The sequence below is a fragment of the Sinocyclocheilus anshuiensis genome, unplaced genomic scaffold (assembly GCF_001515605.1).
Source record: "Sinocyclocheilus anshuiensis isolate Anshui unplaced genomic scaffold, SAMN03320099.WGS_v1.1 scaffold1360, whole genome shotgun sequence".
In the NCBI taxonomy this organism is placed as follows: domain Eukaryota; kingdom Metazoa; phylum Chordata; class Actinopteri; order Cypriniformes; family Cyprinidae; genus Sinocyclocheilus; species Sinocyclocheilus anshuiensis.
Genome location: NW_015546110.1, coordinates 30,380 through 58,314, shown reverse-complemented (window position 1 = coordinate 58,314; position 27,935 = coordinate 30,380). Strand labels below are relative to the sequence as shown.

General features: G+C 35.6%; 1 protein-coding gene across 1 annotated transcript; it reads right to left on the bottom strand.

The window, feature by feature from the left end:
- Window positions 1-34: 34 nt before the first annotated feature.
- Window positions 35-16,685, bottom strand: LOC107700642 (uncharacterized). The gene is made up of 18 exons (XM_016502375.1): window positions 16,522-16,685; window positions 15,339-15,611; window positions 14,958-15,245; window positions 14,583-14,867; window positions 14,313-14,441; window positions 14,021-14,089; window positions 13,732-13,791; window positions 13,380-13,447; window positions 12,740-12,806; window positions 7,802-7,984; window positions 6,859-7,131; window positions 6,482-6,769; window positions 6,107-6,391; window positions 3,460-3,576; window positions 3,071-3,148; window positions 2,387-2,428; window positions 1,266-1,306; window positions 35-1,178 (listed from the first exon to the last, which is right to left on the bottom strand). The coding sequence occupies exons 1-17, from the start codon at window positions 16,583-16,585 to the stop codon at window positions 1,278-1,280; spliced, it is 2,598 nt and encodes an 865-aa protein (XP_016357861.1). The 5' UTR covers window positions 16,586-16,685; the 3' UTR covers window positions 35-1,178; window positions 1,266-1,277.
- Window positions 16,686-27,935: the final 11,250 nt, after the last annotated feature.

Genomic DNA, 27,935 nt, shown 5'->3' with positions numbered 1-27,935 from the left:
ACCCCCCCCCCCCCCCCAAAAAAGAGACTAGACATTTAGTATGAAGTAATTTTAATAGGACCTGCTTTTATGTACTTCATGTTAAAACACTTCCAACAAGCTTAAACTCAAAGTGAGTGTGAGAGCTACAAACCAGTGTTTAAAATTAAGATAATACATTAAAAATAATATGGTGAGAAACACCCGTTTTCAATATCAAACACCAAACCAAGCTGTTTTGTGCAGCTAAAGTGCTGGAAGCGGATGACTCCGAAAGCAGACCAGTTAAATTTACTAATGGCCACTTACATTCCTCTTACAGGAAAAATAAGGTGGATATTATGAAATGCGTGACCTTTAACTTACAATATTGCTATTTAATATTCATCAGTTCTTTTAACTTGTTACATACAAATCTGTTTAAAATCTTTAGGTAACAATGAATCTGTTATTCAGTCAGTTGTGCTAACTTTACTCATGACATGACCTGTGGTGTCTCATGCTTTATTTCTGCATAGAGAAAGGATGCTATTGCTGACGAAAAAATGAAGCTCATCTGCGGTCAACAAGGCTAAATCTTCAACTAAATTGTTTTGCAACCACTAAATAACCCTGTAACATCACTCATTCAAAACATAAGCGCAGCACTTATTTTGACAAATTCATACTTCGACTCAAACAGTAAAACAAGCTCTAGTAATGGGTGATGAGTTTGAGTCCCATGAAATATATCAACTGGTGAAATGTATAGCTTGAATGCAGTGGATAAAAGCATTTACCAAATGCATTAATGTAACAAAAGAATATGGCTATCCACTGAAATGTTTGACCTAATTTAAATAAACCTTTTTGGCTATAACAGTGAACGACTACAGCTACCCTAACTTCCTTTGTTAGGAAAAAGGGGTCAAAAGGTGTTAGTCCAGATATTTTACATTTTCCTTGAGCTTAAGGATGGTAAAAGTTAAAAATCCCCCATATGTCATGTCCTTTCTCATCACACCTGAACATGCACAATTACACATTACACAGACTGAAAGTAGCATGCTTAAAGCAGTCATTCATATCAGTTTCAGTAATCTATGACTCTTACACACTAAGGAGAAAGCAAGGCACATGTTAGCTCTGATGGAAAAAGAAAGAACAAATCCAAAAATTCAAATTCAGTCTCCATCTTCAGTCACTACTTTTCTTGCTTCCTATGGCACAAAAAGAAATCATAATCAATGTCGCAGTGTAACATGACTATAAGATTCATTTCTTTAACACAATTGTGGAATACATATGCATTTTTTCAGCTAGACAATTCTTTTAACTCCATTGGGTCCTTTAATAGAGGGAAACGAATGAGAAAAATGTTAGAATCATTTAGTAAACTTCATATACTGTATGCTTATAATTAGGGATGCACCAGTGTCCACGAGCCCCGGCCACTTCAGTCACTTTGGGAAACTGATTGCATTATAAACACAGGTCACAATGTAACAGCAGCACATACTGGATAAGTGAAACAAAATCTAATTTTCTATCAACATGATGTTATCAGCACAAAGTAATGTTATTTTATTATTATTAAATAATTTTTTAAAAGGCTAGTTAGGCTGCATTGTGAACATTTCCATACAAATTGTACTAATTTGTGATTATGACATGCTCTTCAAATTGAGTCGCTGTGACCAAGTAAATTTCTGCTTTCTAATTATGCAATTATTTTTCTAATTGTTGAGCTGTAATCATTTAAATGGATGTTATAAATACTTGTTTATATTCTGCAAAAAATATAAACATTTAACTACTATTAAAACATTTTTAATTTTGAAAAGAAGCAATTGAATTTGAGACTATTTACATCCAAATGAGGTAAAATCAGAAACATTTCAGACATACAGCATTTCTATATGCAGTCCCCTTCTTTTGAAGGGTAATTCAGTGAGAGGTTTCAGGTGTGAGCTGTTCCCTGATTGTTTCAGTAACACTTAAGCAGTTAACGAACTGTTAACTGCTTCAGTGTTACTGAAACAATGTAGTTGATTCCAAATGTTACATTTCATTTGCGAGATATTGCTGGGAACTCTCAGGATGAAGCTGATAAAGCTGGACATCATTGGCTGAAAAAACTAACCAATCAGGAAGATAGCAGAAAAGTAGGAAAGCACTAGTGAGCCCACTAACACCAAAAGGCCTGGCAACACAACACAACTGTTTCTAAGTCTCTACAATTGAGAGAAGATCTAGTGAAAGTAATACATTACAGAGGGTTTACTACAAGGCAGTTAACTAAAATACTTAAATTCTGAATAATTTATTACATCTATATGTAATGAAGCACTACACAGCCCTTTATGGCACATTATTTCCGAAAACAGCAGCAGATATTTCTGCTGTACTTGCACTGTTAACTGCTTACCTCCATTGGCTGCTGTTGGAGCATGTCCATTGCTATTATGTCCTGTGAAATCCAAAGAGAAAGACAAAATTAGATAAACACAGAAAGCTTATTCATTTTAATTTACCATAAAATGATGCATCTCTTAAACAGGTCAGAGTGAGTGTTACATTAGTGAAGTGGTCACAATAAGTGTGTGCTTTAAAGTAAAGCAGATAAGTAATTATACAAATAAACAATAATAAACAATTAATCATATTTGGTGGTGGTGGTGGTGGTGATTTCATGGAAACTTGTCTGTATTTATGGTAACTCCCTGAAATTGTTTATATAATACATAATTCCTGGTGGTCTAAAATGAAATTGAAACTATGATTGTGGGAAACACCAAATCGTTAAACTATGTTGCTAACTTGCTAACAATACTTTTGGGAACCGCACTCCAGAATGTTCCTTATTGGCAGTGAAAAACTGATTCCCTGTCAAAACATACTCAATATGTGTTTTAAAGCAATCCACCGAATTTGTGTTATTTTTCATAAGTTAATAACCAGGGAGAAGCGCATTAAAAACATCCAGCAGTAGGTGTATTCACATCCACCCAAGCTCTAGTGATAAAATTCATTTATGTGTGAACACCCCATAGCACTTATCTAAAGGGAAATACAGATTTACTCCACTTCAGTATTCTCTGAAGCAGTTTACCTGGGAGAAGATTTTCTATTACTCCATTAGCAGGATTCCCTTGTACTGCTCCATTGGTTTCACTCTGTTTTCGGCAAACTAGAGAGGATTACAAATAAGGATGATAAATACAGTTACAGTCTATATGCATTACTATCAGGTACAGAGATAAACAAGTCAGGACAGCACAACAAAAATTGTTATTAAGGTGTGTAATGTTTGCAACTTAACCACATTATTATAGATTTAAACTATTTCAAGATTTTGGTCATTCATACTCCCCACATAAAACAATAGTTATATTTCTCTCTCTGAAGCAGTCCTGTCAATTCTAATAGTTGAAGTACTTTCAGTAAAGAAAAATATTGTAGCAGTGTGCCCAGAATCTGTAATCATGTTGTAATACTCACTGAGTCTTTTAGTCTTATAAAGGTAAAGGCAGACCGCTGCAACAAGCACTATTACAAGTACAGCTCCAATCGCAATTCCAATAACCAGGGAGCCTCCACAGTCTGGGCACATTCCATCTGCCAAAACAAAAAATTAAAATTAAAACACTGAAGTGTACTACATTTAGAGAACTGACATTCAATTCCATTGTTAAGTCTCTAATCAGGAGTGTTTTTAAGGGATCCTCTATTTTATCCATAGATTTTAACAAAGGTTTTTGTGATGCACATTATAGAAAACAATGTTAGCAAGCGTTACATTTTATTGTATTTGAAACTGGTTAAGCTTTTTGGTACTATTTTTGTCTTTTTGTCTTGCAGATTTAAAATCTTCAGTGTCACAGGTTGTGGCATTTTCTCACGTTATAGTACACTGATGACTCATTGTCTCATAATTATTCCTGAGACTGCGCATGCTTATCCTATGAGAGCGTTTGTTTTCGCTGCACACAATGTATTAAGTATTGCATGATTAATGTAATTAAATGTTCATAGTGTAATATGTTATTGTATGAGAAATTGATTGCATTATCAAGTTACAAATTTCCGATTAGGGCTATCAATTTAATGTCTTAATTTAATTAATTAGTTATGAAATAACATTTGACACACCCACCGGCCCCAGACCTACGTAGGTCATCTAATGATTCATACAGTTGATTGGAGACGAACATGATGCAGGACAACAACTCACTGCATGATGTATAGAATGCCCCTAAAATTCAAAAGATTTATACAGGGCTGCTGCCTTGATATCAGGCCTCTTATGGCCTGTATATAAACTGTATATGTATATGTAATATGTTATATAAATGTATATGCCTGTATATGTTATGTAAAATATCTTATTCAGGGCTGTACTAAATCTAAAATTAGTTTTTATGATCCCTCTTATTACTATTAATATTATTACATTTAGTCATTAGGTTGGCTTGAGAAACTGATCTGCTACTTAAGCTTATTATTATTATTATTATTCTTAGACAAGATTTCTGAACGCTCCTCCTCCTAGAGCTTTTAAGCTCAATATTAAACTCAGCCCAGCTCTTCAGACTGATCTGACTTAGTGTGCTTTTTTCTTTTCAGACTGATCTGACTTATGGTTTTCATAAAAATTAAGATTAAAAATCATAAAAATCCCATAGACTTACATTGACGGAATGTTCAGATGAGCCAAGACTATTCAAACTCCAACTATCAAAATTCAAATGTAAACAAACTGAAGCCCTTTAGACTCAATCAAGCTGTCCTTCTATGTACTATTTATAATCCATTCAAACTCATCCATCTAATATTTCTAATTTATCTATCTATCTATCCTAGCGACATGCTAATCATGCCAGAAACATACTAACAACATGCTAGTAACACGCTAATCATGCTAGGCACATGCTAGCAACATGCTAGTATCATGTTAATCATGCTATAAACATGCTAGTAACTTGGTAATCATGCTAGGGACATGCTAGTCACTTGCTAATCATGTTAGCAACATGCTAATCATGCTAGAAACATGCTAGCAATATGCTAGTAACAGGCTAATCATGCTAAAAACATGCTAATCTAAATTGTCAAACTTCAGGCTTTTACATCTGCTTTAAACTTTCAGGCTAGGCTTTCTCAAGCCAACCTAACTAACAACATGCTAGTAACACGCTAATCATGCTAGGCACATGCTAGCAACATGCTAGTATCATGTTAATCATGCTATAAACATGCTAGTAACTTGGTAATCATGCTAGGGACATGCTAGTCACTTGCTAATCATGTTAGCAACATGCTAATCATGCTAGAAACATGCTAGCAATATGCTAGTAACAGGCTAATCATGCTAAAAACATGCTAATCTAAATTGTCAAACTTCAGGCTTTTACATCTGCTTTGGCTAGGCTGGCTAGGCTTTCTCAAGCCAACCTAAAGTTTGTCTTGACGAACTTTTTTATCTAGTTTATTATTATTATTATTATTATTATTTTGTGATCCCCTTATTATTTTTGATAAAATATTTTAGAGCTTTAGAGCAAACTGAGCAAAACTACTCCATATTTCACTAGAAAAAATACATCATTTGTCAAAGGTATTTATTTCCATTATTTTTTCATGACCTGTGAGATTTTATGTTTTATGTTAATTTGCCATTCATTTGATTAATTAATCGCCACATTGTGTAATTAATTAAATTAAACATTTTAATCTCTTGACAGCCCTATTTATTGATTTATTTTTGTGAACTGATCTTCAGTCTTTTCTTTTACAATTTTCCAACAAACCCACGACACTCTTAGGGGGGTCTATTAAAACTCAATAGAGAGTAAATTCAATTCAAGAGAGATGCTGTAGCTTTACTCTGTAACTTTTATCTGTAACTCCTACTGTAACTTTAATCACTGGTGTCGCTGTTGAACAGTGTCACTGTCACTTTAGAAAAAAAACTAGTAATTTATATACTTTTTATTATCATGTTTTGTAATATTTGCATTTTTAATTTTTCTATTGTGAATAATTTTCTCATCCAATTTTTTAAGGAGTCACTGCCACCCTTGCTTCCTCAAAGGAAACATCCCTGCTTCAATGAGCATTTAATTTATATGATTTCAGTTTTGCCTACCCCATCTGGTGATAATTGTCTCTTTGAGGGTACTGTGAAACACAAAACAATCATATTCTGCTTTTTCATCCTTCGGGATAATCACACTCTTCCTCAGCTGGTAGGTTCCATCATGGTTTGGTCTGACTCCTGAGGATTCAATCTCATCTTCAGACAGGGATGTGCGATATTTCCTTATGGTCAATATCACGTCTTTGGGGTAAAAGCCAGTGGCCAGACAGGTGAGTTTCAGCTTGGTTTTGTCCTTAGTAGACCTTTTTGCAAACACATGAACTTCTGGAGGAGCTGAGGGCACAGGGAACAGTTTATCAGTGAGTTATATCTCCATTACAGCTGCAGATCTTCAACAAATACAAATACTGTACATTTACTCACAGCCCTTTCTGAGCTCCTGTTCTCCGTAGTCTCTGAATTTGTTAAGCCAGTCCACACACTCTTTCTCCAGGTAGCCCTTGGTGTACTGGTTTAGGATGGGCACATTATCCCATTTCTTCTTGGTTGGAACAGCTGCATCAACAGGAGCGACCCACTGAGACTCCTTATCATCAAAAGACAAGAAGTTCTCTCCGTCATAGCTGTACTCATCAATGCCTTTGGAAAACTTCACTTCATCTCCCTGTTTCTCAATTTCACAACCATGTCTCCACTGAAGAACATGAACATCTGAAATAGACACAAATTAAAATGTTTGTGAGATTAAATAAAAAATGTTCATAAAAATACGCATGTTAAAATGTATCAGTGTTCCTCACCTGACTCATTGTGTCTCATGCGTTTCATCAGAATGTCGACGTTCACATTAAACCACTGTTCTTTGCTCTTTCTGGACTGGGTGCCTTTTTCCCAGTAATCCTCCTGCATTTTCTCCTTCATCCAGTGCTGCTTGGGAATCTTTCTCTGTTCCTTACTATTGTAATAGTCAATCTCTCTGTCATCCAGCAGACCCATAGCAGTGAACTGATAGATGCCCAGCTGATCGACAGGTTTGGACAACGCCGTGTAAATGTAATACAGGGAGTGTTTCTCTGCAATAAAGAGAAATATTATATGCATCATATCAACTACTGAAGTAAATGTGATAAAAGGGTTAGCTACATTTCTAAAGGAAATGACAGATACAACATGACGTGGACTCTACAGTCTCAAAACATTTCAGTTACAGAAAGAACTGAAAGGACTAAATATATTATAACATATAAAGCCAGACCTATAATTCACAAGAGGCTAAGGAATAAGGCTGGATAAAGTGAAATTCATATTTTCAGTTTATTATGCTAGAATTTCCGTTTATCCAGAAGGATCGTATTCTTAATTAACATAATTAAAACATAATCCAGTTGAACCTGTATTTATGTCTAATCCTGGTTTCGATTTTATGATCAATAATAAAGGTGTTGGTAAATATAACGTTAGGCCCCTGCGCTGCCATGTTGATCGACGTTTAGGACATCAAGTCTGTGGATAGTTGCTTTTAAGTTGACAAAACTCTTATATAATTATTTTTATAAGTATATAGATACACTTTTAAATGTATGGTGTTAGCATACAGTCGTAATCAAATTTAAATTCTGTCGTGACAAAGCCGTGGACGTTCGCAGAGGCCATTTAGGGGACGTCCTGGGGACTTTTTTTTGTTAGCTGGGTTCACTTTCCTTCTCTGACAAATACACAGCAAAATGTGATCGTTTAACTTACCTGTTTGAAGTGAGGATGAAGTCCCACAGAGAAGAAGAACACAAAGCAGAGCAAAACTCGCGGTCGCGACAGACGTGCCCATGACTGGAACGCTTTTAATTATGTTTAAACTATCCTGATATTTACTGAAGTCTGAATACAGCTCCACAACAACTGAACGCAGGAACAGTCTGGTGTCAGAAAATGGCGGATGAATGAAGGTTAACCAATAAGAAAATACAGCGCGATGATTTCATTCGTATCTGGGCAGATGCACTGAAGCAAGATTACTAAATAAACACAAGCCGTGGAGGTGCACTGTCTAGACCGGTTTATGACCTGTAAAAATGATAAACAGCGTGATAAACGATGTGTTCGATGATTAATAACATGTATTAATGCCATGTTTACAATAAGCAGTTCTTCCACCAAGTTCACTTCTTGCTTGGAGCAAAGTTTTAGCGACGTGACGCAACATTGGCAAAATATCCTTAGAATTTTAATGAAAATGTAGCTAGTTTTGTTCTATTCCAGCTGACAGTAAGTTTGTTTGGGCTTTGTTTAAATGGGTTTGAGTTTAAAAATGCATTATTAACCATTTAGACCATCTATAGTCAACTCTTCAGCAATTATTGGACAATTGTTTATTGGAGTTGCAGTTATGTTTTATTTTATATTCTACAAATGTTTACTGTTCGACTAAATGTTAAAATGCTAAACATGAATCCCTAAAACAGTATAGTTTTTTAAGCAGTGAGTTATCACAATGAAAACAGCTGTCATACTTATAAATTTTTGTCTTTTAAGGTTAAAACTAAAACTGAAACTAATCATTAATAGTTTCTAGAAACTAGAATAAATTAATCCCACATAAATAACAAAAATACTACCGACTGATTTGATACCATGACAAATGAATGTAATGACTGCATAATATAAATTAACTTAATAAGACAGAACAGTCCCACTTTATATTAGGTGGCCTTAACTACTATGTACTTACATCAAGAAATAAGTACAGTGTACTTGTGTTCATATTGTATTGTAAAACACTTCTGCTGCTGTTGAGGTGGGATATACTGTATAAGGTTAGGGACAGGTTTGGTGGTATGGGTAGGTTTAAGGGTGGGTTAAGGTGTAAGGGATGGGTCAACAGTGTAATTATACATGTAATTACAGAAATTAATTACAGATGTTATTACATGCAGGTTTTTTTTTTTTTAAATATAAGTATCCTACAATGTAAAAACATTTATGTACACAATAAGTGCATTGTACCAAATGGTTATTTGAATGTAGTACATAGTAAGGCCATCTAATATAAAGTGGTACCAACAGAACCATATTAACGGCAATAAGCAGAAAGGAATCAACTAATGTAAAAACAAAAATATAGACCTATATTATAACATTAAAATATTTTACAGAATAAGACATTCAATAGTGTTAGTTTTAAAGAAGCTGAATGAAATACAGATTCACCGTAGAAAGGAAGTAAAATGGTATTTTATTTACATGCTATCAAACAGTCTTTCAGATTTTGTATTCAATATGGTGTTTACCAAATAACACCAAATAAGATTCTTCTCCGGATTCTGCATCTGCTATGCATCACAGTCACTTAGCAAAATAGTCTGTTCACCCTCAAAGAGAAGAGAGGAGATCCACAAGAAAGGTGACTGGCTATCTTTGGGCTAGTTTTGAATAGCAATTGGGCTGGCTTTGTTTCACAGATCTGGCAACCCTGATTAGAAGGCCTTTCAGTGAAAAAATGCATTGCATTGACATTATGCAAATGTTCATGTCAATCTAAACAGATGCATTAACGGCCATTCAAATTAAAAGTTTATCACACCAAATATTCGTCTTGATGTTAACAGGCCTGTAGTCTATTTTGACATGTAATCAATAAAACCAACAAATCATAGCAAACCCAGACAGCAACATAGTGTTGGCCCAGATCCGGCCCACATCTGGCCCATGTGAAATCCATGCGGGCCAGATGTGGGCCGGATCTGGGCCAAAACTGTCTGCTGTCTGGGAATGTTAAAACAGATTTAATAAAAGACTTAGAAATCATTGATTTGTCAACCAGGTCTTTAGCTTCCTATGTGAATATAACTGATTTTGAAACAATAACATTTGTTTTCCAGCCAGCTTATCTTCTGTCAATGTACAATATCAAGATATGAGTAACCATGTCAACCTCTTTACCAGCAATAATTAATTTCAATCTGAAAATGGTCCTCTGTGCATAACAGTGCATTTTAAGTCTAAAAATGTACACACTACTCATTAAAAGTCATGTTTATCAAAAAAATCAGTTTGCAAAATCACATAGAGTTTATAGGCTATTTCTCTAAAAGACTCCACTGACTGAATCCCCACAGATTCCTTACCATTTACTCCAGCCACAGCTTTTATCCCACTTACCCCTAGTAAATCTGATGTCTTATATTTCAGTTTAGTCGTCCTGATTTCCCTTTTCACTTCTTTACACTGCCGTCCAAAGGTTTAACGCATGATATACAGTTACAGTAATGTGGCGTCTCATGGTAACCATGGTAATAATGCCTCTGTTTACAGAATCACATGGCATTCTGTAATGTAAAATTCTGTATTTGATGCCATCTGTATAAACCGTAACATCACCATATTAAGTGGGAGAAGTAAGTGGGAGAGCTTTGTTGTAATGGGATGACACCTGGTGAGATAATTTGGATATGTTAAACGGTCGAAAGATAAAAGAGTATGTATAAAAGAGTTAATGACTGTGGAAAAAAAATAGCTTATGAAAACTGAATAAATATTGCATAGTATAGCTATCATAAAAATCCTCTCAAAATTCTAAATAATACAAAAAAATATTATTGAACAAAATTACATTACATTAAAAAAAAAAATATATATATATATATATATATATATTTCAAGGCCTCTGTCACTTTTGATCGTGAAGTGTGATCCAGAAACGAAGAGGCTGCAGAGGGTTCAGCATTAGCTGCACTGACATTCAGTTTTTCATTATCTCGTCTCATTCAGATGCTCTTTATGTATAATATATGACTGAATCTATTCATTGTGTCTCATACTTGACATTCACATGAAACAATTGTTCTAAACAGACTACATCTATTATATATCTATTATAATAAGCTAAATAATAATATAAATTTAGTCTCAAAAACCCAAATTTAAAAGCAATGCTAACAAAATTAATCAATATCCTGGATAAACTGAAATTCCTATTTTTCTGTTTATTTGTCAGAATTTATGTTTATCCAATCGGGTCTTGTTTTGAAAAATGAATTCAAGGCAAAACGTGAAACATAATCCTTTGAATGCTATCTAATCCTGATATTAATCATGTATATAAGTAATAAAAGTGTTAGATTGTTCTTGTTTCTCACCCTCAAGTTGTTCCCAAACCTGTATGGATTTCTTTCTTCTGCTGAACACAAAAGAAGATATTTTTAAGACTCTGGGGAAATGCATTGACTTCCATTTTTTTTTTCAAGTCATTGGGGACCAGAGCAACTGTGGATAGTTAGCTTTTTAGTTGACAAAACTCTATACTATATTAGTAGTTATGCTCTAGTTGAATTAGTATAAAATAGATACACTTTCATCATGTACGATGTTATCATAAATTCGTAATCAAATTTAAATTCTGTCGATACAACCCAGTTTTATATAAGGAAGCGTAACATATTACTTTCACTTTCGTTCTCTGATAGATGCAGCAAAATTCATACCAGTTTATACCGGTACATTTCAACATCTGAACGCAAAAATATTCCGCGTCTTCGGCCTGAGACACTAGGACAACCATAGGACAAGCGGTTTGGAGAATAGCCTAAATGGATGGATAGCTGGAAACTGATTGCAGAAAATGGCGGATGAAGTTCTAACTAAAACTAAAAATGTAAAATGATAATATCTGTATGTGGGCATAAGTGGTGGAGCAAGACTAAATCAGCAACATTGGATGAAACCCTCACTCAGTGAAACTCTTGCTGAAACGACAGCAATATGGTTAAAGAAGTCTTTAATGACAATATTCACAGTAACCAATTCTTTCTCCCAAGTAATTCATAATGGTTTTAATTGATGACAATCAAATAAAATCACAATTCAATCATTTGATCACAATGTTAACAAATAAGACAGAGTGTATTCAACAGATTTAGATTAGCACACATTTATAGAAACATCAAAACATGAGGCTGTCCATTATTTCCATGAAATCCTATGCAAAACGTTAGAAATCAGATTTAGACAGTCCATTCTGACAGTGGAAACAGATGTAATCTACTCATTTTTCTTACAACAGGTGAAAACATGTTTATACTACTGTATATATAGGCCTATTAAGAATAAATAGATCCCACATAACCAGCAGGCATTCATTGATACCACTGCTCCATTTGGTATCATGAAGAATGATTGTAGTGATCATTGCCTGTATAAATGAAGTGTATTAAAACAAAATTAATCAAATAAGGTAAAACAATCACAATTTTAACTACTTTTGAGGAGTAAGGCATTCAAGAGTATAAAAGAATATATAATTATTATAGAGTATTCCAGATGATTATTTGGAAATGAGAACATTTCACAAGCATGCTCTGGATTTTATTTACTGGTATTGAAACTATCAAATATTTTTAATGATGGTATTAAAAATATCAAATATGATGAAACAAGTGTCTACCCTGGCCCTTTAGAGGTAGCAATAATAATAAGTGAGCTCTCTTCCTATAACTTAATCTGGAAAACATTCTCTCAAGCAAAGTGTTTTAAAAAATCCAGATTACATGAAAAACGAGAGAGAAAGACAGAGAGAAATTATAATTCAACTACAAGCAACCTCCAAAAATAAAATGATTGTCAGGACTGTCAGAATTGACAATGACAAATGCCACAGATCTGCCATTACAAAAGTTCAGTGATGCTCTCACTCTGAAGACTGTTGTAGAAGTGATTGCGCTTCCGCAGGTGAGCTTTGACCACTGGAGGCCTCACTCTGAAACACAGACATAAATATTTGTTATTCAATTTACTATTAGGAGTGGCTAAATATTAGGCAACTGACATTTGGTATTTTCCATGTATCTAAGACACTTTTATTCAGAGCTAGCTACACTACTCTGCACCATCCTATTTGAAATCAGTGGATTTCCAGTATTCCCAAATGTTGAGTTCCCTTCAGTTTGTAGGTATGCTTAAAAAATAGCTATCCACATCCACATCCTGGTCCTGGTCCTAAGGTCTGCTTTTGTCTGATTACTCTAACTTGCTTTAGATTATATCTATGCAGGTGTATGTTATCAAACATTTGTAGTTCATCCAGAATGCTGCAGTCTCCAGCTGATGTTCAGACTTCCCAAATATTCACTCGTCTACTCTGCACCTTCTGATGGTTCCCTGTCCCTGCTAGTTCAAACCCCAGGCTACATAATAGGGCTAATCTATTAGGGCTTAACCATTTTGTTGACCACATGATATTTTTCCTGTGCTACCCTAGCCTATGGAAAAACAGAAATGTGTCAATGTGATCCCTCTGGCTGCACTGATATTACATGTAAAATATAGTTACCACGAGGTTCACTGCCTCCTGAGAGTTAGTGGGACTGTCGTCTGGACTTGGACCAGCACTCCCTTTTCCTGTTGAGAAACAGTCAATTGTCAAAGTGTTTCTCCAGTGCTGTGCATGAGATGCCATATTAAATAGGGATGCACCAATCAATCAATCAATAAAAAAATAGAAAAGGAAAAAAGCAGCATTTATGAGAAACAGTGGTGAAAAGCTGCTTTGCCATGTGTGTGTGTGTGCAATGAGATTCATAAGATACCAGTTTGGATTACAGAAAGACAAATGATGCATTTAAAGTTGCAACCTAATTTTGGTGCATTATTTAAAGAAAAGCATGAGATAGAGGCATATTCACCAGAGTCAGAACTGCACTGACTTCCTGCTATTGCTGCATTAGGTAACTCACTTAGATTCACTGTAACATACAGATATTCAAGGTAAGCAGCAATACTATTCACAACAGAAATTTGGAACTGCATAGTGAAATGCTTTATCTACACTGGACATGTCTCTCCAATGCCAGGACATTCTACTTAGATTACACTTTGATTCCACATTCTTTTAACAATGTTTACACACATTTAATGAACAATTTGTATACAATTAACGTCACCTTTTAAATGGAATATCGAAAACATAGTTACCACAATTAATTACTCTATTCTGAGAACCAGTCGAACTGCTGCTTGATCTGTTACTAGCCCTGTCTTGTCCTGTTGAAGAAACAGTGAAATGTTAAAGTATATTTTAACATAGCCACAACTAGTTCTAAATCTGTATGCTATATGTGTGTTCAGTGGAACTCAAAAGCTTCATATAATAATTACACCATGATTGCATAATGACAGAATTTTCTTCTTGTGGAAAATTAATCCTTTGAAAACACAAAACTGATAATAAGAATGTGTAGATCATCATTAATCAGTCCATACTCACCAGCAATGTTTCTCCTCCTCCTCAAGAAGTAAACCAATGCACCGACTGCCAGCATAAGCACGACTCCGATCACTGCTCCAATCACCATACCCAAGATAGTCCCTTGAGTGCAGTCCTGGCATTTTCCATCTATACAAATAAAAAATAAATATTTTAAATCAATCTGGATTGATCAAGGATACAAGAAGCAGAAAAAAAATGTAAGTTCACAACTTAAAAGCCTTCTGATTTGAATATCATGTGATATTTCTGTCTATATGCTTTAATTACCCCATGTGATGATAATTGGCTCTTTGAGGGTTCTGTGTTTCACAAAACAATCATATTCTGCTTTTTCATCCTCCTGGATAATCACACTCTTCCTCAGCTGGTAGGTTCCATCATGGTTTGGTCTGATTCCTGAGGATTCAATCTCATCTTCAGGCAGGGGTGAGCGATATTTTCTTATGCTCAATATCACGTCTTTGGGGTAAAAGCCAGTGGCCAGACAGGTGAGTTTGACTTTGTTTTTGTCAGTGGTGCACCTTTTTGCAAACACATGAACATCTGGAGGAGCTGAGGGCACAGGGAACAGTTTATCAGTGAGTTATATCTCCATTACAGCTGCAGATCTTCAACAAATACAAATACTGTTTATTTACTCACAGCTCTCTCTAAGCTCCTGTTCTCCATAGTCTCTGAACTTGTTAAGCCAGTCCACACACTCTTTCTCCAGGTAGCCCTTGGTGTACTGGTTTAGGATGGGCACTTTATCCCACTTCCTCTTGGTTGGAACAGCTGCATCAACAGGAGCGACCCACTGAGACTCCTTATCATCAAAAGACAAGAAGTTCTCTCCGTCATAGCTGTACTCATCAATGCCTTTGGAAAACTTCACTTCATCTCCCTGTTTCTCAATTTCACAACCATGTCTCCACTGAAGAACATGAACATCTGAAATAGACACAAATTAAAATGTTTGTGAGATGACCATAATTAAAAATGTTCATAAAAATATGCATGTTAAAATGTATCAGTGTTCCTCACCTGACTCATTGTGTCTCATGCGTTTCATCAGAATGTCGACGTTCACATTAAACCACTGTTCTTTGCTCTTTCTGGACTGGGTGCCTTTTTCCCAGTAATCCTCCTGCATTTTCTCCTTCATCCAGTGCTGCTTGGGAATCTTTCTCTGATCATGGCTATTGTAATAGTCGATCTCTCTGTCATCCAGCAGACCCATAGCAGTGAACTGATAGATACCCGGCAATTGGACAGGTTTGGACAAGCCCGTGTAAATGTAATACAGGGAGTGCTTCTCTGCAATGAGGGTATATGCAAAGGAATTAAATAAAAAAAGCAAATAGTGTATAATATATATATCAAATTATATAATTAAAATCAGTCTGGATCCAAACCCAGGTCTATTACTTTTATATAAATACAGTATATGATAAAAAATCGGTAGGTGGCGACAACTGACTAATTCTTTCAAGAAGAAACACAATGGATGATTCTGCTGAGGCTTTGTTGGCAGTGGCCACCAGACCTGGGAGACCGGCTAAGAAGAGCAAACCAGGTTAGCCTAGTTTAAGTTTTTGTTTGTTTGTTTTAATACACAATTATTTATTGAACTGTATAAAGAAAATGTCTTAATGAAAGCAACAAGAAAATGGGTAGGCCTTTTTAATTTAATAGCTAGTATTTTTTTTAAGTCGACATTAGACAGAATTCTTCAAGGTGGTTAAAAATGACCATAAAACCTTTATTATTATTATTATTATTAGAGCAACACGATATTCCACAATAAAATAACAGTAGTTTAAAGTATGAAACTCGCAGGTAAAATTAGACCTATTTCAACCTTATTATTCAATATAGTTTTAAGTTTAGTGGAGTACGCCTAGTTAAAAGATCCGTCGAGTTGATGTAACTCATACACTTGTTTTTCAAGCAAGTTCAACAAACCGAAAGTATTTCTGTACCCGTTTACCTGCGCCATTTTAGCGACACACCTGGACACCAAAACACACCTTAACTAACACTCGGGAATATTTCAGTTTCAGTCTTTTGAACACTCATTATGTTGATATATATATTATAGTAAGCATATTGGGGAACTGTATTAAACCATGACAACACTGGTTTTGCTTTCAGTTTTATGTTTCAGTATTTTCAGTATTATTATTTATAATAAACGCGCTCTTTAGCGTCGAAGCAGCAGACTCACCGCTCCAGGCAGAAACAGCAGCACCGAGCAGAAACACCGCAAACAAAACGAGGAAAAGTCCCATTTTTAAAGCCTGTTAAGGCTTCAGAGCCTCTCCGTGTCTTCCTCAAGCGACGGACGGCTTCTGTTGAACTGATACCAGTCCGACAGGTTCATATGTAAAAATTCACACCCTCCAGAGATCTGATCCAATGCTAAAACAGCGCGCGCAGCGTCACTTAGTGATGGGAAGTTCAGTTCTTTTCCGCGAACCTAATTTGTGGATTAATGCTTACTGGAGACGCGAACCGTTTCAAATGATTCAGTCAGATTTGGTGAACTGGTTCAACCGGTTCACTAAGAAGAACCGGTTAAATCGAACGATTCGTTCGCGAACCGGACATCACTAGCGTCACTAATAACCACGATCCAGTGGAGTGCGGAGTTTCAGCTCCTGTTTGTGATGCATAATAACTAAACTAAGACCTTGTTCTGTGAATGTCATGTCAAATAAATTATGCAAAACAAAATATGCTAAATTAAAGAGGATTCAATTAAATAGCTTTATTTAAATAACATCGTATTTATTGGTTATCCTAGATAGTAGGTCTAGGTTATTTGTAAACCATAGGCCATACATTACATCGCCCATTTCTCTAAGCCAGGGCTAACTTCAGTTAGTGTACTGTTAAGATTTAGTGCAAAAACTTAACAGTAGGCTAAACTAAAAGTGAGACAGCAATATATTTCATACAAAATATTTAATTTGTACATATGTATATAATCTATTCAAGCCCATCTTTGTATTGTCTATATGCAATCGAGTGGCCATGCATTGACCACACACAATCCTCTTTCAAACTATAGATGTCAGGTAGAGAAAGATCTGTAGCAATCTAGATAACACCCTGCATTAATTTTGGCCTAAGTGAGTTATTTATGTCTATGACATTCCCTTTCATATTTAATGGCCACAAAAAAAGAAGAAGAAGAAGAAGACAAGGTAAGAAACATCCATGCTGTATATTGATATTTTTCAAATCCAGGAAAATTATATTTTTGTCTCCTCAAATGCAGGTTTGTACTTATTAAATATTTCGTTTTTTTCTTTTTCAGGACATCACTATTTTTTAATATAACCTTAAGTTTAGCGATTTGTTTATTGCAAAGCAACCAGAAGTTGATTTTTAATGATAGTTGCCAATTTAAGGTGTCATGCAGCTACATTGGCAACATTCATCAAGTCGAGCGGAGTCAGAGACAGTATAGACATCAATTTTACTTTAAGCGAGAAAGATGTTTTGTGGAAAAATAAGTGATTACTACAGAATATTTGTTAACAGTTTTTAATAAATGTCATATAATCTGCATTTTTCCCATGAAATAAGCACTATTTCTGTTATCCCCACCCCACAATTTTCAAAGGACATTTTCAAAGATTTAGATTTAGCTGACTTTTAGGGACAAATTTGTCTCCAAAGTATAGCTAAATAATCCACACACACACACACACACACACACACTCCTTCCCCTTCACTTTCTGCCAAATCGAAAGCCAAATCCTCCTTTCTGTCTGTTGAAGGCTTGCAAACCTCCCGCAATGGAAGTGAGCGCCTCGTTCCTCTTCTCTCCACCCTCCTCCTCCACCTCTCCCCCCTGTGGATACGGCACATCCACTATATGGTTTTCTGGGAATGTCCCCACTGGTCTCTGTCCCAGTTCCTCTCTCTTCTGGCCCGTCACCGTGCTCCTCTGTCCCCATCCCAGCTCTGCCTTCGCTCTCTCCAGAAGCTCCTCGGGGCCCGGCTCCTCAGTCAGAGCCCAGGGCTGGAGCTCGGCCGCTGCTCTGCCGCCTGGAGCTCCCAGTGAAGCCTGAAGCTGGAGCAGTGCAGCTTCCCACTCAGGGTTGTCCAGCGTAGGCAGGTAAACCATGGGATGGAGAGGCAGCATTAGACCTCTGGGAGGCTGGACCAGCAGCACCAGCAAGAAAAAGACCGTGGTTTGAAGAGTGGAAGAGAGATGCAAAACCTGGAATTTCATCTGAAATTTAAGGAATAAATAAAAGTTGAGAGGATTCCATCTAAAAAGAGACAAACATCATCCTGCACTGATGTAATTTTTCACATTGAACTGATTGTAAGACTTACCTTGCAGAGTGCTGTGAATCTCCTTGAAGTCGTCTCCTTGCAGCTTCTTTAAATACTCTACCCATGCTAGATTTGTCCATTGTCAATGAGACAAAAAGCTGTTTGTTAATTGGTTAAAAATGCCTGTGACGCACAACCCCATCTCCACAATGTCATCAAAATTCCTTTAACTAGGATACACAGTCATTTTAACTGGCAGAGATGAAGGGGACAATTACTGGAAAACGGGCACGCATGCAATCTAACACACACACACACACACACACACACACACACACACACACACACACAGCCTCAAGTTTATTTTGAGTTTGCACCTCACCAGGAAGGCTCAGAAACATCAGAAAGAATTTCGCAGTTGTCAGTATAAAGTTCAGATCATTAGGCCATTTTAGCATCCATCCATCCGTCCATACTTCTGTCAATGTATCTGTCTGTATTTACACTCTCAAAAAAAAAAAAAAGTGCAAAAATTGCACCTTTAGGGGTACAGCAGCTTGTCACTGGGTTCAAAGTAGTAAAAAGATTAGGAAGGATTACTACCCCAAGGTACTAATATGCACCTTTTAGGGGTACAAAGTTGTCCCTTTAATGGTACTTCCCCATTGCCGAGCTGTTGTAAACTCCTGAAAGGTTTTTCACTTTTTTTTTCTGACAGTGAATATTCAGCTAGCAATATCAGCATTCAAGAAAATACTTGAACACATTAGAACCACATCAGATGGACACCTCACATTAGGCCAGTCATCATATTCATTAATGGTGGGAAACAGAGACATGGCTGATGTCTAAATTACTTGTAATACACACACACATTATTAAAAGGCACCTATTATGCAAAATCCACTTTTTCACATAAATTTGGACATAAATTTGTGTTGGCAGTATGTGAACACAACCAGCCTACAATGATAAAAATCCACCCCATTTTTTTTTACATCCCCATTACTATGGCCCCTGACTATGCAAACCTTTATCTTGGTTATCTTGAAGATCAATATATTTTCAATAACAATCCTTTTTTTCAGCAATTTGGTATGGTTCAAAAGATATATTGATGATTGTTTTATTTTTAAAGGTTGTGCTAGTGATTTTGAAGTCTTTGCCTTATATATGAATTGTCTTAGATCATCCATTAAGTTCACCTATCATGTGAGGACAACAGATATTAACTTTTTAGATACAAATATCTCTGTCATTAATGGCCAACTTTTATATTCTCTGTATGGAAAAGAAAAAAAAAACAGCCTTTTACATGTTCAGAGTGCTCATCCCTTGTCTTTGAAACAGTTTATGAGACTTTTTCGTATCTGTTCTAATAAGGATGATATTGAAGCTAAAGCCTAGACTTTATATAGTGACTTCAGATCTTGCGGATATCCAATCAAGTGGCTAGATACTGCACTAGACAAAATTAGATCATTGCCAGATGATACCAACTTGACCACCCCCAAAATAAGAAGTTTTTTTTTGTGTGTATTTAAATCTACTTTTAGTCCCTCGAGTCCAGAAATCAAAAAAGTAATCAATAACCGTTGACATATCATACAAAGTGATTGCGATCTGTAAGGTTTGTTCACTGATCCACCTCTCGTTGTTCACTCCAGGCCTCCAAATCTACAGGACAAATTGGTGCGTGCAGATACCTACATCCCCACTCCTGGGACCCTCTCTGATGCCCATGGAAATTTTCAGTGTAAAGATTATGTTGCTTGTTCTTATTATTTAAAATGTAAATCATTTATAAACCCACTAACTGGCAAAATTGACAAAATTAAACAATTGATCACATGTAAAACAACACGTGATTAAGTTCACCTATCATGTGAGGACAACAGATATTAACTTTTTAGATACAAATATCTCTGTCATTAATGGCCAACTTTTATATTCTATAATATATACATAATTATGTGTTCCTGCCCTTTATTGTATGTTGGTAAAACGAAACGTGCATTGCGCACTAGAATTGTAGAACATATGAGTGCTATCAGGAGACAAGATCACACTCCAGTTTTTCGTAATTTTGAATCTGCAAAACATCCTTTTTCTGATTTCAAATTCCTGGGCATTGAGAGGGTTCTGTTGCATACGAGACAACCATGATAGTTACGAAGAGAGGCTTTTTGAGTTGAAATCATTAACCCCGACTAGATTAAATGAAGAGATGGATCGCGTATGTTTTTTGTAAAGGGAAATTGTTGGCTTGATTAAGATCCCTCATTGATTAAGATCAGCTGTTAACAATTTGCAACTGTGCATATAAAAGTGTGTTGTTGCTTTTTGCCTCATGAACACTGCTCCTTGGTCTGTTTTTAAGACACTTTGTGCTTTTGTCACTTTTTACTTTTGCACATGGAAAATAACATATATTTTTGATAGACCTTTTTTGGTCTGATTATATTTTTCCAGTGTGCGGACGACTTCAGTTACATCCCCATTAAACCAAATCAGTCTCATTAGACCTGCCGTTTTGATTCTCTGAGCAGTGTGACATCACATTGTTTAGGCCCCGCCCACGGCCGCTGACTGACAGTCCTGCGCTTCTCCGCGCTCGAGCAGCTGTAACTTCTCGTAAGCAATCCCTGCGTTCTGTGTTTGTATGTAAGACTGAACATAAGAGTCTTCATTTTCTCCCAACATCTGAGCCACTGAGGACACAGTGGATTTCTTTTATTTTTGTAGGTAATGCGCCTCAAAATCACGTCCTTATAGTGCTTAGCTAAAGTTTTAACCATAACGTTATCGAAGCATTTGTGTATATGTGTTGCTCATCCGTCCTTGCAAATGGGCTGTGAAAACTCTACAAGTACATAAAAGTATCAAATAAGCATTGTGAGATGGTCCTGGTTCATTCTCATAGGTGCTTCTTCTGCCGGAGTCTCTCCTTCATGTGTCTGACCCCAGTTCTCTCACTCTCAGTCATGTTGCTTCGATACCGGCTGTTTATTGTTGTACAGTAGCAGGGGCGTAGATTACGCGGGGGACGTGTCCCCCCCACTTTTAATAATAGCACGTAAATTCGTCATTTCTGTCCCCCTCACTTCTGAAATGATGGCTACGCCCCTGTACAGTAGGTATGCAAAGCAGAGATGTATACTACTCACTCTTCTGCAGATGAGACGGGAATATGCAGCTCATTTGCATTTAAAGTGACAGCTCTTTTTTTTAGACAGGCCCCAAAAGTCACATTTTATAATAAATGATCTGTGGGGTATTTTGAGCTGAAACGTCACAGACACATTCTGGGGACACCCGAGACTTGTATTACATCTTATAAAAATGGGCATAACTGGTGCCGTTTAACGCAGTGTTGCCAACTAATTTTCGGGGAAAGTTGCTAAAAGTAGGTAGATTTGTTGCTAAAAGTTGCTAAATGACTTTGTGATGTCATTGCGCGATGACGTCATTACGTAATCATGACCCAAAATTGTGTCACTACATTAAATCTCAGGGGAAAAAAATATTTTATATATGTTAACTTAGTTCGGCTTCGAACAATTTGTTCGTAAAATAATATAAATGCATAATATAATATTAAAATATAAATAACTTTTTTAAAATAAAACTTTGAATTATTGAATACTTACACATTTTAAAATGATTACAATTTAAGTTTTATTTTTTATTAGCTATAGTACAGTAAAACTACACATTCTGAACAACTATAGTTTTAAGCAGTGTATTAGTAGTTAGTATGCCACACTCTAAGAAAAGTCTGTAAAAATATGTTAATATGAAGGAATTTTCTGTGTTGATTTTTCACAGATTTTTTACCTGCATTGTAAATTACGCATAGCATCTTGAGTTTTCGGGTTACAACGGATAATGGATAATGTCCTATGTCCCATTTTTCTAGATATTTTTCTTACAGTGTACTAATTGATCAACAATCACAGGCACTACTATTGTTTATTGTTAAATTATATATTTATTTATTATTACATTTAAAGGGGTCATATGATGTTGCTAAAAAGAACATTATTTTGTCTATTTGGTGTAATGCAATGTGTTTATGCGGTTTAAGGTTCAAAAAACACATTATTTTCCACATAATGTACATTATTGTTTCTCCTCTATGCCCCGCCTTTCTGAAACGCGTCGATTTTTACAAAGCTCATCGGTCTGAAAAGCGAGGTGTGCTCTGATTGGCCAGCTATCCAGTGCATTGTGATTGGCCGAATACCTCAAGCGTGTGACAGAAATGTTATGCCCCTTACCATACCGTGTTTCCATCATACAGTCTATGGTTTCCATGTGTCTGGCGCGATGAGACAAAACCAATAAAACCCATTACAAACGAGGCATTTGTTGCATCCAGTGGGGACATAATTACTGATTGTAATGACTTATACTGTGTTTTTACACTTTGCGTTGCGTATTGCGCCGCGTAAACATAAAACAATGTGTGCATTTGTGATCGGAGAAATGACAAACAATAAGCTTTACCCTACACTGCTCAAACTCGCGTTTGAATCATCAGTGGCAAATTCTTTAAATATAAAAAACTTACTTACAGGCTGTGAGTCAGAAGTGCCAGACTGTCCTTGCAAAGTTGGAACTGCCCCACTTTATAGAAACATTATGTCCTCTTTTGGAAGGCCAAACAAAGTAGTTTCGCTTTCACAACGAAACAGCGGCTTGACTGAGTGGCGCCCGGCGGATTCGACAAAGGAGGCTTGCGGCAACCACTTTACAGATCTTCTTTATGCACCAAGAGCTTGTAACACTCCAAAGAGAAAGGAAAAATTAAAATCGCATCATATGACCCCTTTAACAACTGCAAATAGCAGGAGACTTAAAGGGACAGTTCACCCAACAATGAAAATTCTGTCATTAATTACTCACCCTCATTTTAGAGTATCACAACACATACGCACGCTTTCCCCTAAGAGTAAACAACGCTGATTACACAGATTGCGTTCATGCGCGCGCTCCAAACGTAAACAATGCTGATTACATCGATTACGCTCTTGGGTACTCTCCAAAATGGCAGAAGACGTAACTCGGGGGAGAAGAACTGTGAAATAAATTATGTTATTTTTGTTTTATTTGCGCTCACAAAGTATTCTCGTAGCTTCGCAAAACTGAAGTTGAGCCACTGATGTCACATGGATTATTTTACAGATCTCTTTGCTACGTTTCTGGACCTGGGAACATTTCAGTTGCATTGCTGTCTATGGGAGGGTCTGAGAGCTCTCAGATTTCTTTAAAAATATCTTAATTTGTGTTCCGAAGATGAACGAAGGTCTTACGGGTTTGAAACGACATGAGGGTGAGTAATTAATGACAGAATTTTCATTTTTGGGTGAACTAACCCTTAGCAATAGAGCTAAATGTAGATTTCAGGAAATGTTATCAATAATTATTTATTTTGTCTTCTTAAATACTTTATATATAATGTTTATGTAATAGAATATATGTAATGTATAGGAAATAGAAACATGACATCAACAAGTTACAAAACAACTTGAAGAATGTTTGAAAAGATGTTTATGCGGTTACTGACACTGATACATGTTTTCGTTTCCTTTCACACAAACAGGTTTCCAAACAGCATGACATGAGTGCAGTGAGCATTCACATAAAGCATGACAGGCATGACATTTTTACGTTCTTCGCTGGTCTAGGAGAGTGAGGAGTGACTAACAAAGTAAAAATGGAGAGACTCCGCTCCAGAGTTAAAATTACCACACTTAAATGGTGTATTCCCTGCATTATGAACAATAAACCCAAATATCTATATCTGAATTCAAAATGATGAAACATAATCACTTCACTACATTGTATCACAACAAAACGTGAAGCAATATGTGGCCCTGGAGCACAAAAGCAGTCATAAGTAGCACAGGTATATTTGTAGCAATAGCCAACAATACACTTTATGGGTCAAAATTATTGATTTTTCTTTTATGCCAAAAATCATTAGGATATTAAGTAAAGATCATGTTCCATGAAGATATTTTGTAAATTTCCTACCATAAATATATCAACACTTAATTTTGTATTAGTAATATGCATTGAACTTGTACAATGAACTTCATTTGGACAACTTTAAAGGCGATTTTCTCAATATTTAGATTTTTTTTTTTGCACCCTCAGATTCCAGATTTTCAAATAGTTGTATCTCGGCCAAATATTGTCCTATCCTAACAAACCATACACCAATGGAAAGCTTATTTATTCAGTATAAATCTTTATATGTATAATTGAGATTTATATGTGTAAATCTCAATTTCAAAAAATTGACCCTTATGCCTGGTTTTGTGGTCCAGGGTCACAAATGTGAAAGTTGAATGATTAACACCATTCACTACAAACTTGCTTTACACACACTGATCTCTATATATACACCGCTCAAATAAATGAAGGGAATACTTAATCATCATGTTATAATACCAAGTCAGTTAAATCATATTTACATTTTTTTTTTTTTCATTTTTAACTTTAATTTTCATTGTGATTTTGAATCAAGCCCTTAAATAAAGGGTTGATGATTTATTTTTTTCACTGACCATTATCACATAATTTGGTTCTCTACGATTTACACAATTTATATAAGTAAAGATTTTCAACTTGAATATTTACAACCCCAAATCATAAAACTTTGGGACATTTTGTAAAATGCAATAAAATACAGAATCTGTGATTTGTTTCATCTTTATTTAACTGACAAAAGCACAAAGAAAATATTTCCAAACAAATATGTTTTCTCTGACCAAATAAATTGTATTCTGTGAATACAAACAAACTTTTGATGGCTGCAACACACTCCAAAAAAAAGCTGGGACAGGGGCATGTCTAACACTGTCACATCACCTGTCCTTTCATGTTTAAATCAGAATTGAAGATATTAATTGTTAAATTTTTCCAAGCAGAATTTTTGCCCCCTTTTCATGATGGGCCTTACATTTTCAATAGGAGACCGATCTGGACTCGAACACATTTACTCTGTGTCTGCAAAACCACACTGTTGTAGCACATGCAGAATGAGACCTGCCATTGTCTTGATCTAATAAACATGGACTTCCAATTAAATTCCTTTGAGGGCAGTATATCTCTGTACAATCCCAATATATGCCTCCATGTCAATGGTACATTGGCAAGGCAGCATGATGGTTCAAAGGTCATGCACATTCACCTGAGCTTTCCCGCCTTGCCCAATCAGACTGAGATTTCTCTGGATTCCCTGAATCTTTTCACAATATTATGTTTGGTAGTTGGTGAAAGACCTCAATTCTTTGCGATTTTGCATTAAGAAATGCGATTTATGATTTGATTGACACTTCTTTCATGAAATTTGGCACAGACTGAGATGCTCCTTTTATACCCAGACATGATCCCCTCACCTATTACCTGTGGACTGCTTCAAAACAGTTTAATTTGGACATTCTATAACCTTTTCACTTTTATTTTGCCTCTGTCCCAACTTTTTGTGGAGTGTGTTGCAGCCATCAAAATCAAAATTTGTTTATACAGATATTTACAAAATACATTTAAGTTGGTCAGTGAAAACATCTGAAATCTTTTCTTTGTACAGTACTTCAGTCAATTAAACAAAAGTCGAAAAGAAATCACAGAATCTTGATTTGCATTTTACAAACCATGGTTCATTGAGATCCAATGTGTGATGTAAGTGTTCCCTTATTTTTTTGAGCAGTGTACATTATAGATACATGTCGAATGTAAGTGTTCCCTTGTTTTTTTGAGCAGTGTACATTATAGATACAGTATATGCTATTATCTATATAACCGGCCTTATAGAGCCTTCAAATGTCAAAACTCTGCATCATCCAGAATTCAGTTTCCCAAAGTTTTGTACTTAATTGTAATTGAAATAGTGATGGATTAGATCAAGTATACCAAGTGAATTTGACAATTTTTGTATTATTCCTCACCTCCATATCTAAGTTTAGGAGTAAATCCACATTGTTGTTCAGACATCTTCCCCTACATTTTAGTCCATGAAAGAATTTATTCTCTAGAGTTTTTGTGAGAGCTCTTTTGACTTGCCTAAATTTGCTACTCAACTTTAGCACAGGTTTGGGCTAAACAGCAAACTCAAGCTTATTAGAAGGTTAAGTTAAAAGTATAATTGTATAATTCCCTTGTGTTTCAATACAATTTTGTACCCTAAAACAAATCACTTAAAACAGCAATGTTAAATAGAGGTTGAATAATTATTATAATATAATAATAATTACGCAGCTCAGCTGTATTATATAAAAAAAATTATAAATAAAAAATATTACAATACATATTGACATTATTACATTTAATATGCCACCAAACTGTTACATGCAATTTTGCATGTTTACATAATGTTGCTGTAATTACACCAGTTTCTGTGGAGTGTGTCGTTAAGTGAGATTGTTCTTGTTTACATCATCTGAGATCTGGCTGAATACAGCAAGCTTTAGGACTACGCTTAGGAAGGGTAATAAAGATAATAGTCTTTAATTCAGGACGTCTGAAGGGTCAAGGGTTGCTGTTTTTTCAGTATAGGTGTGTCACTAAAGTACTTTGGACTCCAAAAGGCCTCTGGCACCATTCAGCCACATTTAGCAAATGCTTGTTTGGACTAATTCTTAGATATATTCTATGCAGCTGAATTTTTATTTCTTTTAAAATATTTGTAATGTATTACCTATATTTATTATATATATATATCACATATTTTCTTAAAACATATTGTCAGTGTATACCTCATGTTTTCAGAGATGTGTCTGTGAAATAGTTTTATTATTCAATGAATAGGAATTCTGATCAAGTCTACAGACATTTAATCTCATATTTAAACATTGATTAACAATGTATATATTATTGTATGTTCATTTAATGTAGTCTGTAAGCTTTGCTGCCAGCTAGAGGACAACTTTGTTCATGTGTATTTACTTGTTGTAGTGAATCTTGCCCAATCTTTAAAAGTGTTATCTTTACTGAAGATATAAACGAAAGAAGTGATGCCATTCAGGTGCATACAGCTGAGAGGTCATAAAATATGTTCCATATTTTATAACATTTCAGGGTAAATGTAGGAATTATTGTGATATAAGAATACAGAATCACACAGAACTGTGGGAGAAATCCATGGAAATCTTCCATATGGTGTTTTGCACTTAAGACTTGTTGATCACCTCTCTGCATTTCAGCTGTATCTCCAGTGATATAAATCAATTTTACTATTACATCGGTGGAAAATGAATATTCCCACATGATAACCACTTTTTTTCATATCTTTTTCTTCAGCTCGTGAAAATACTTTTAAAATACTAGTGTCAGATCACT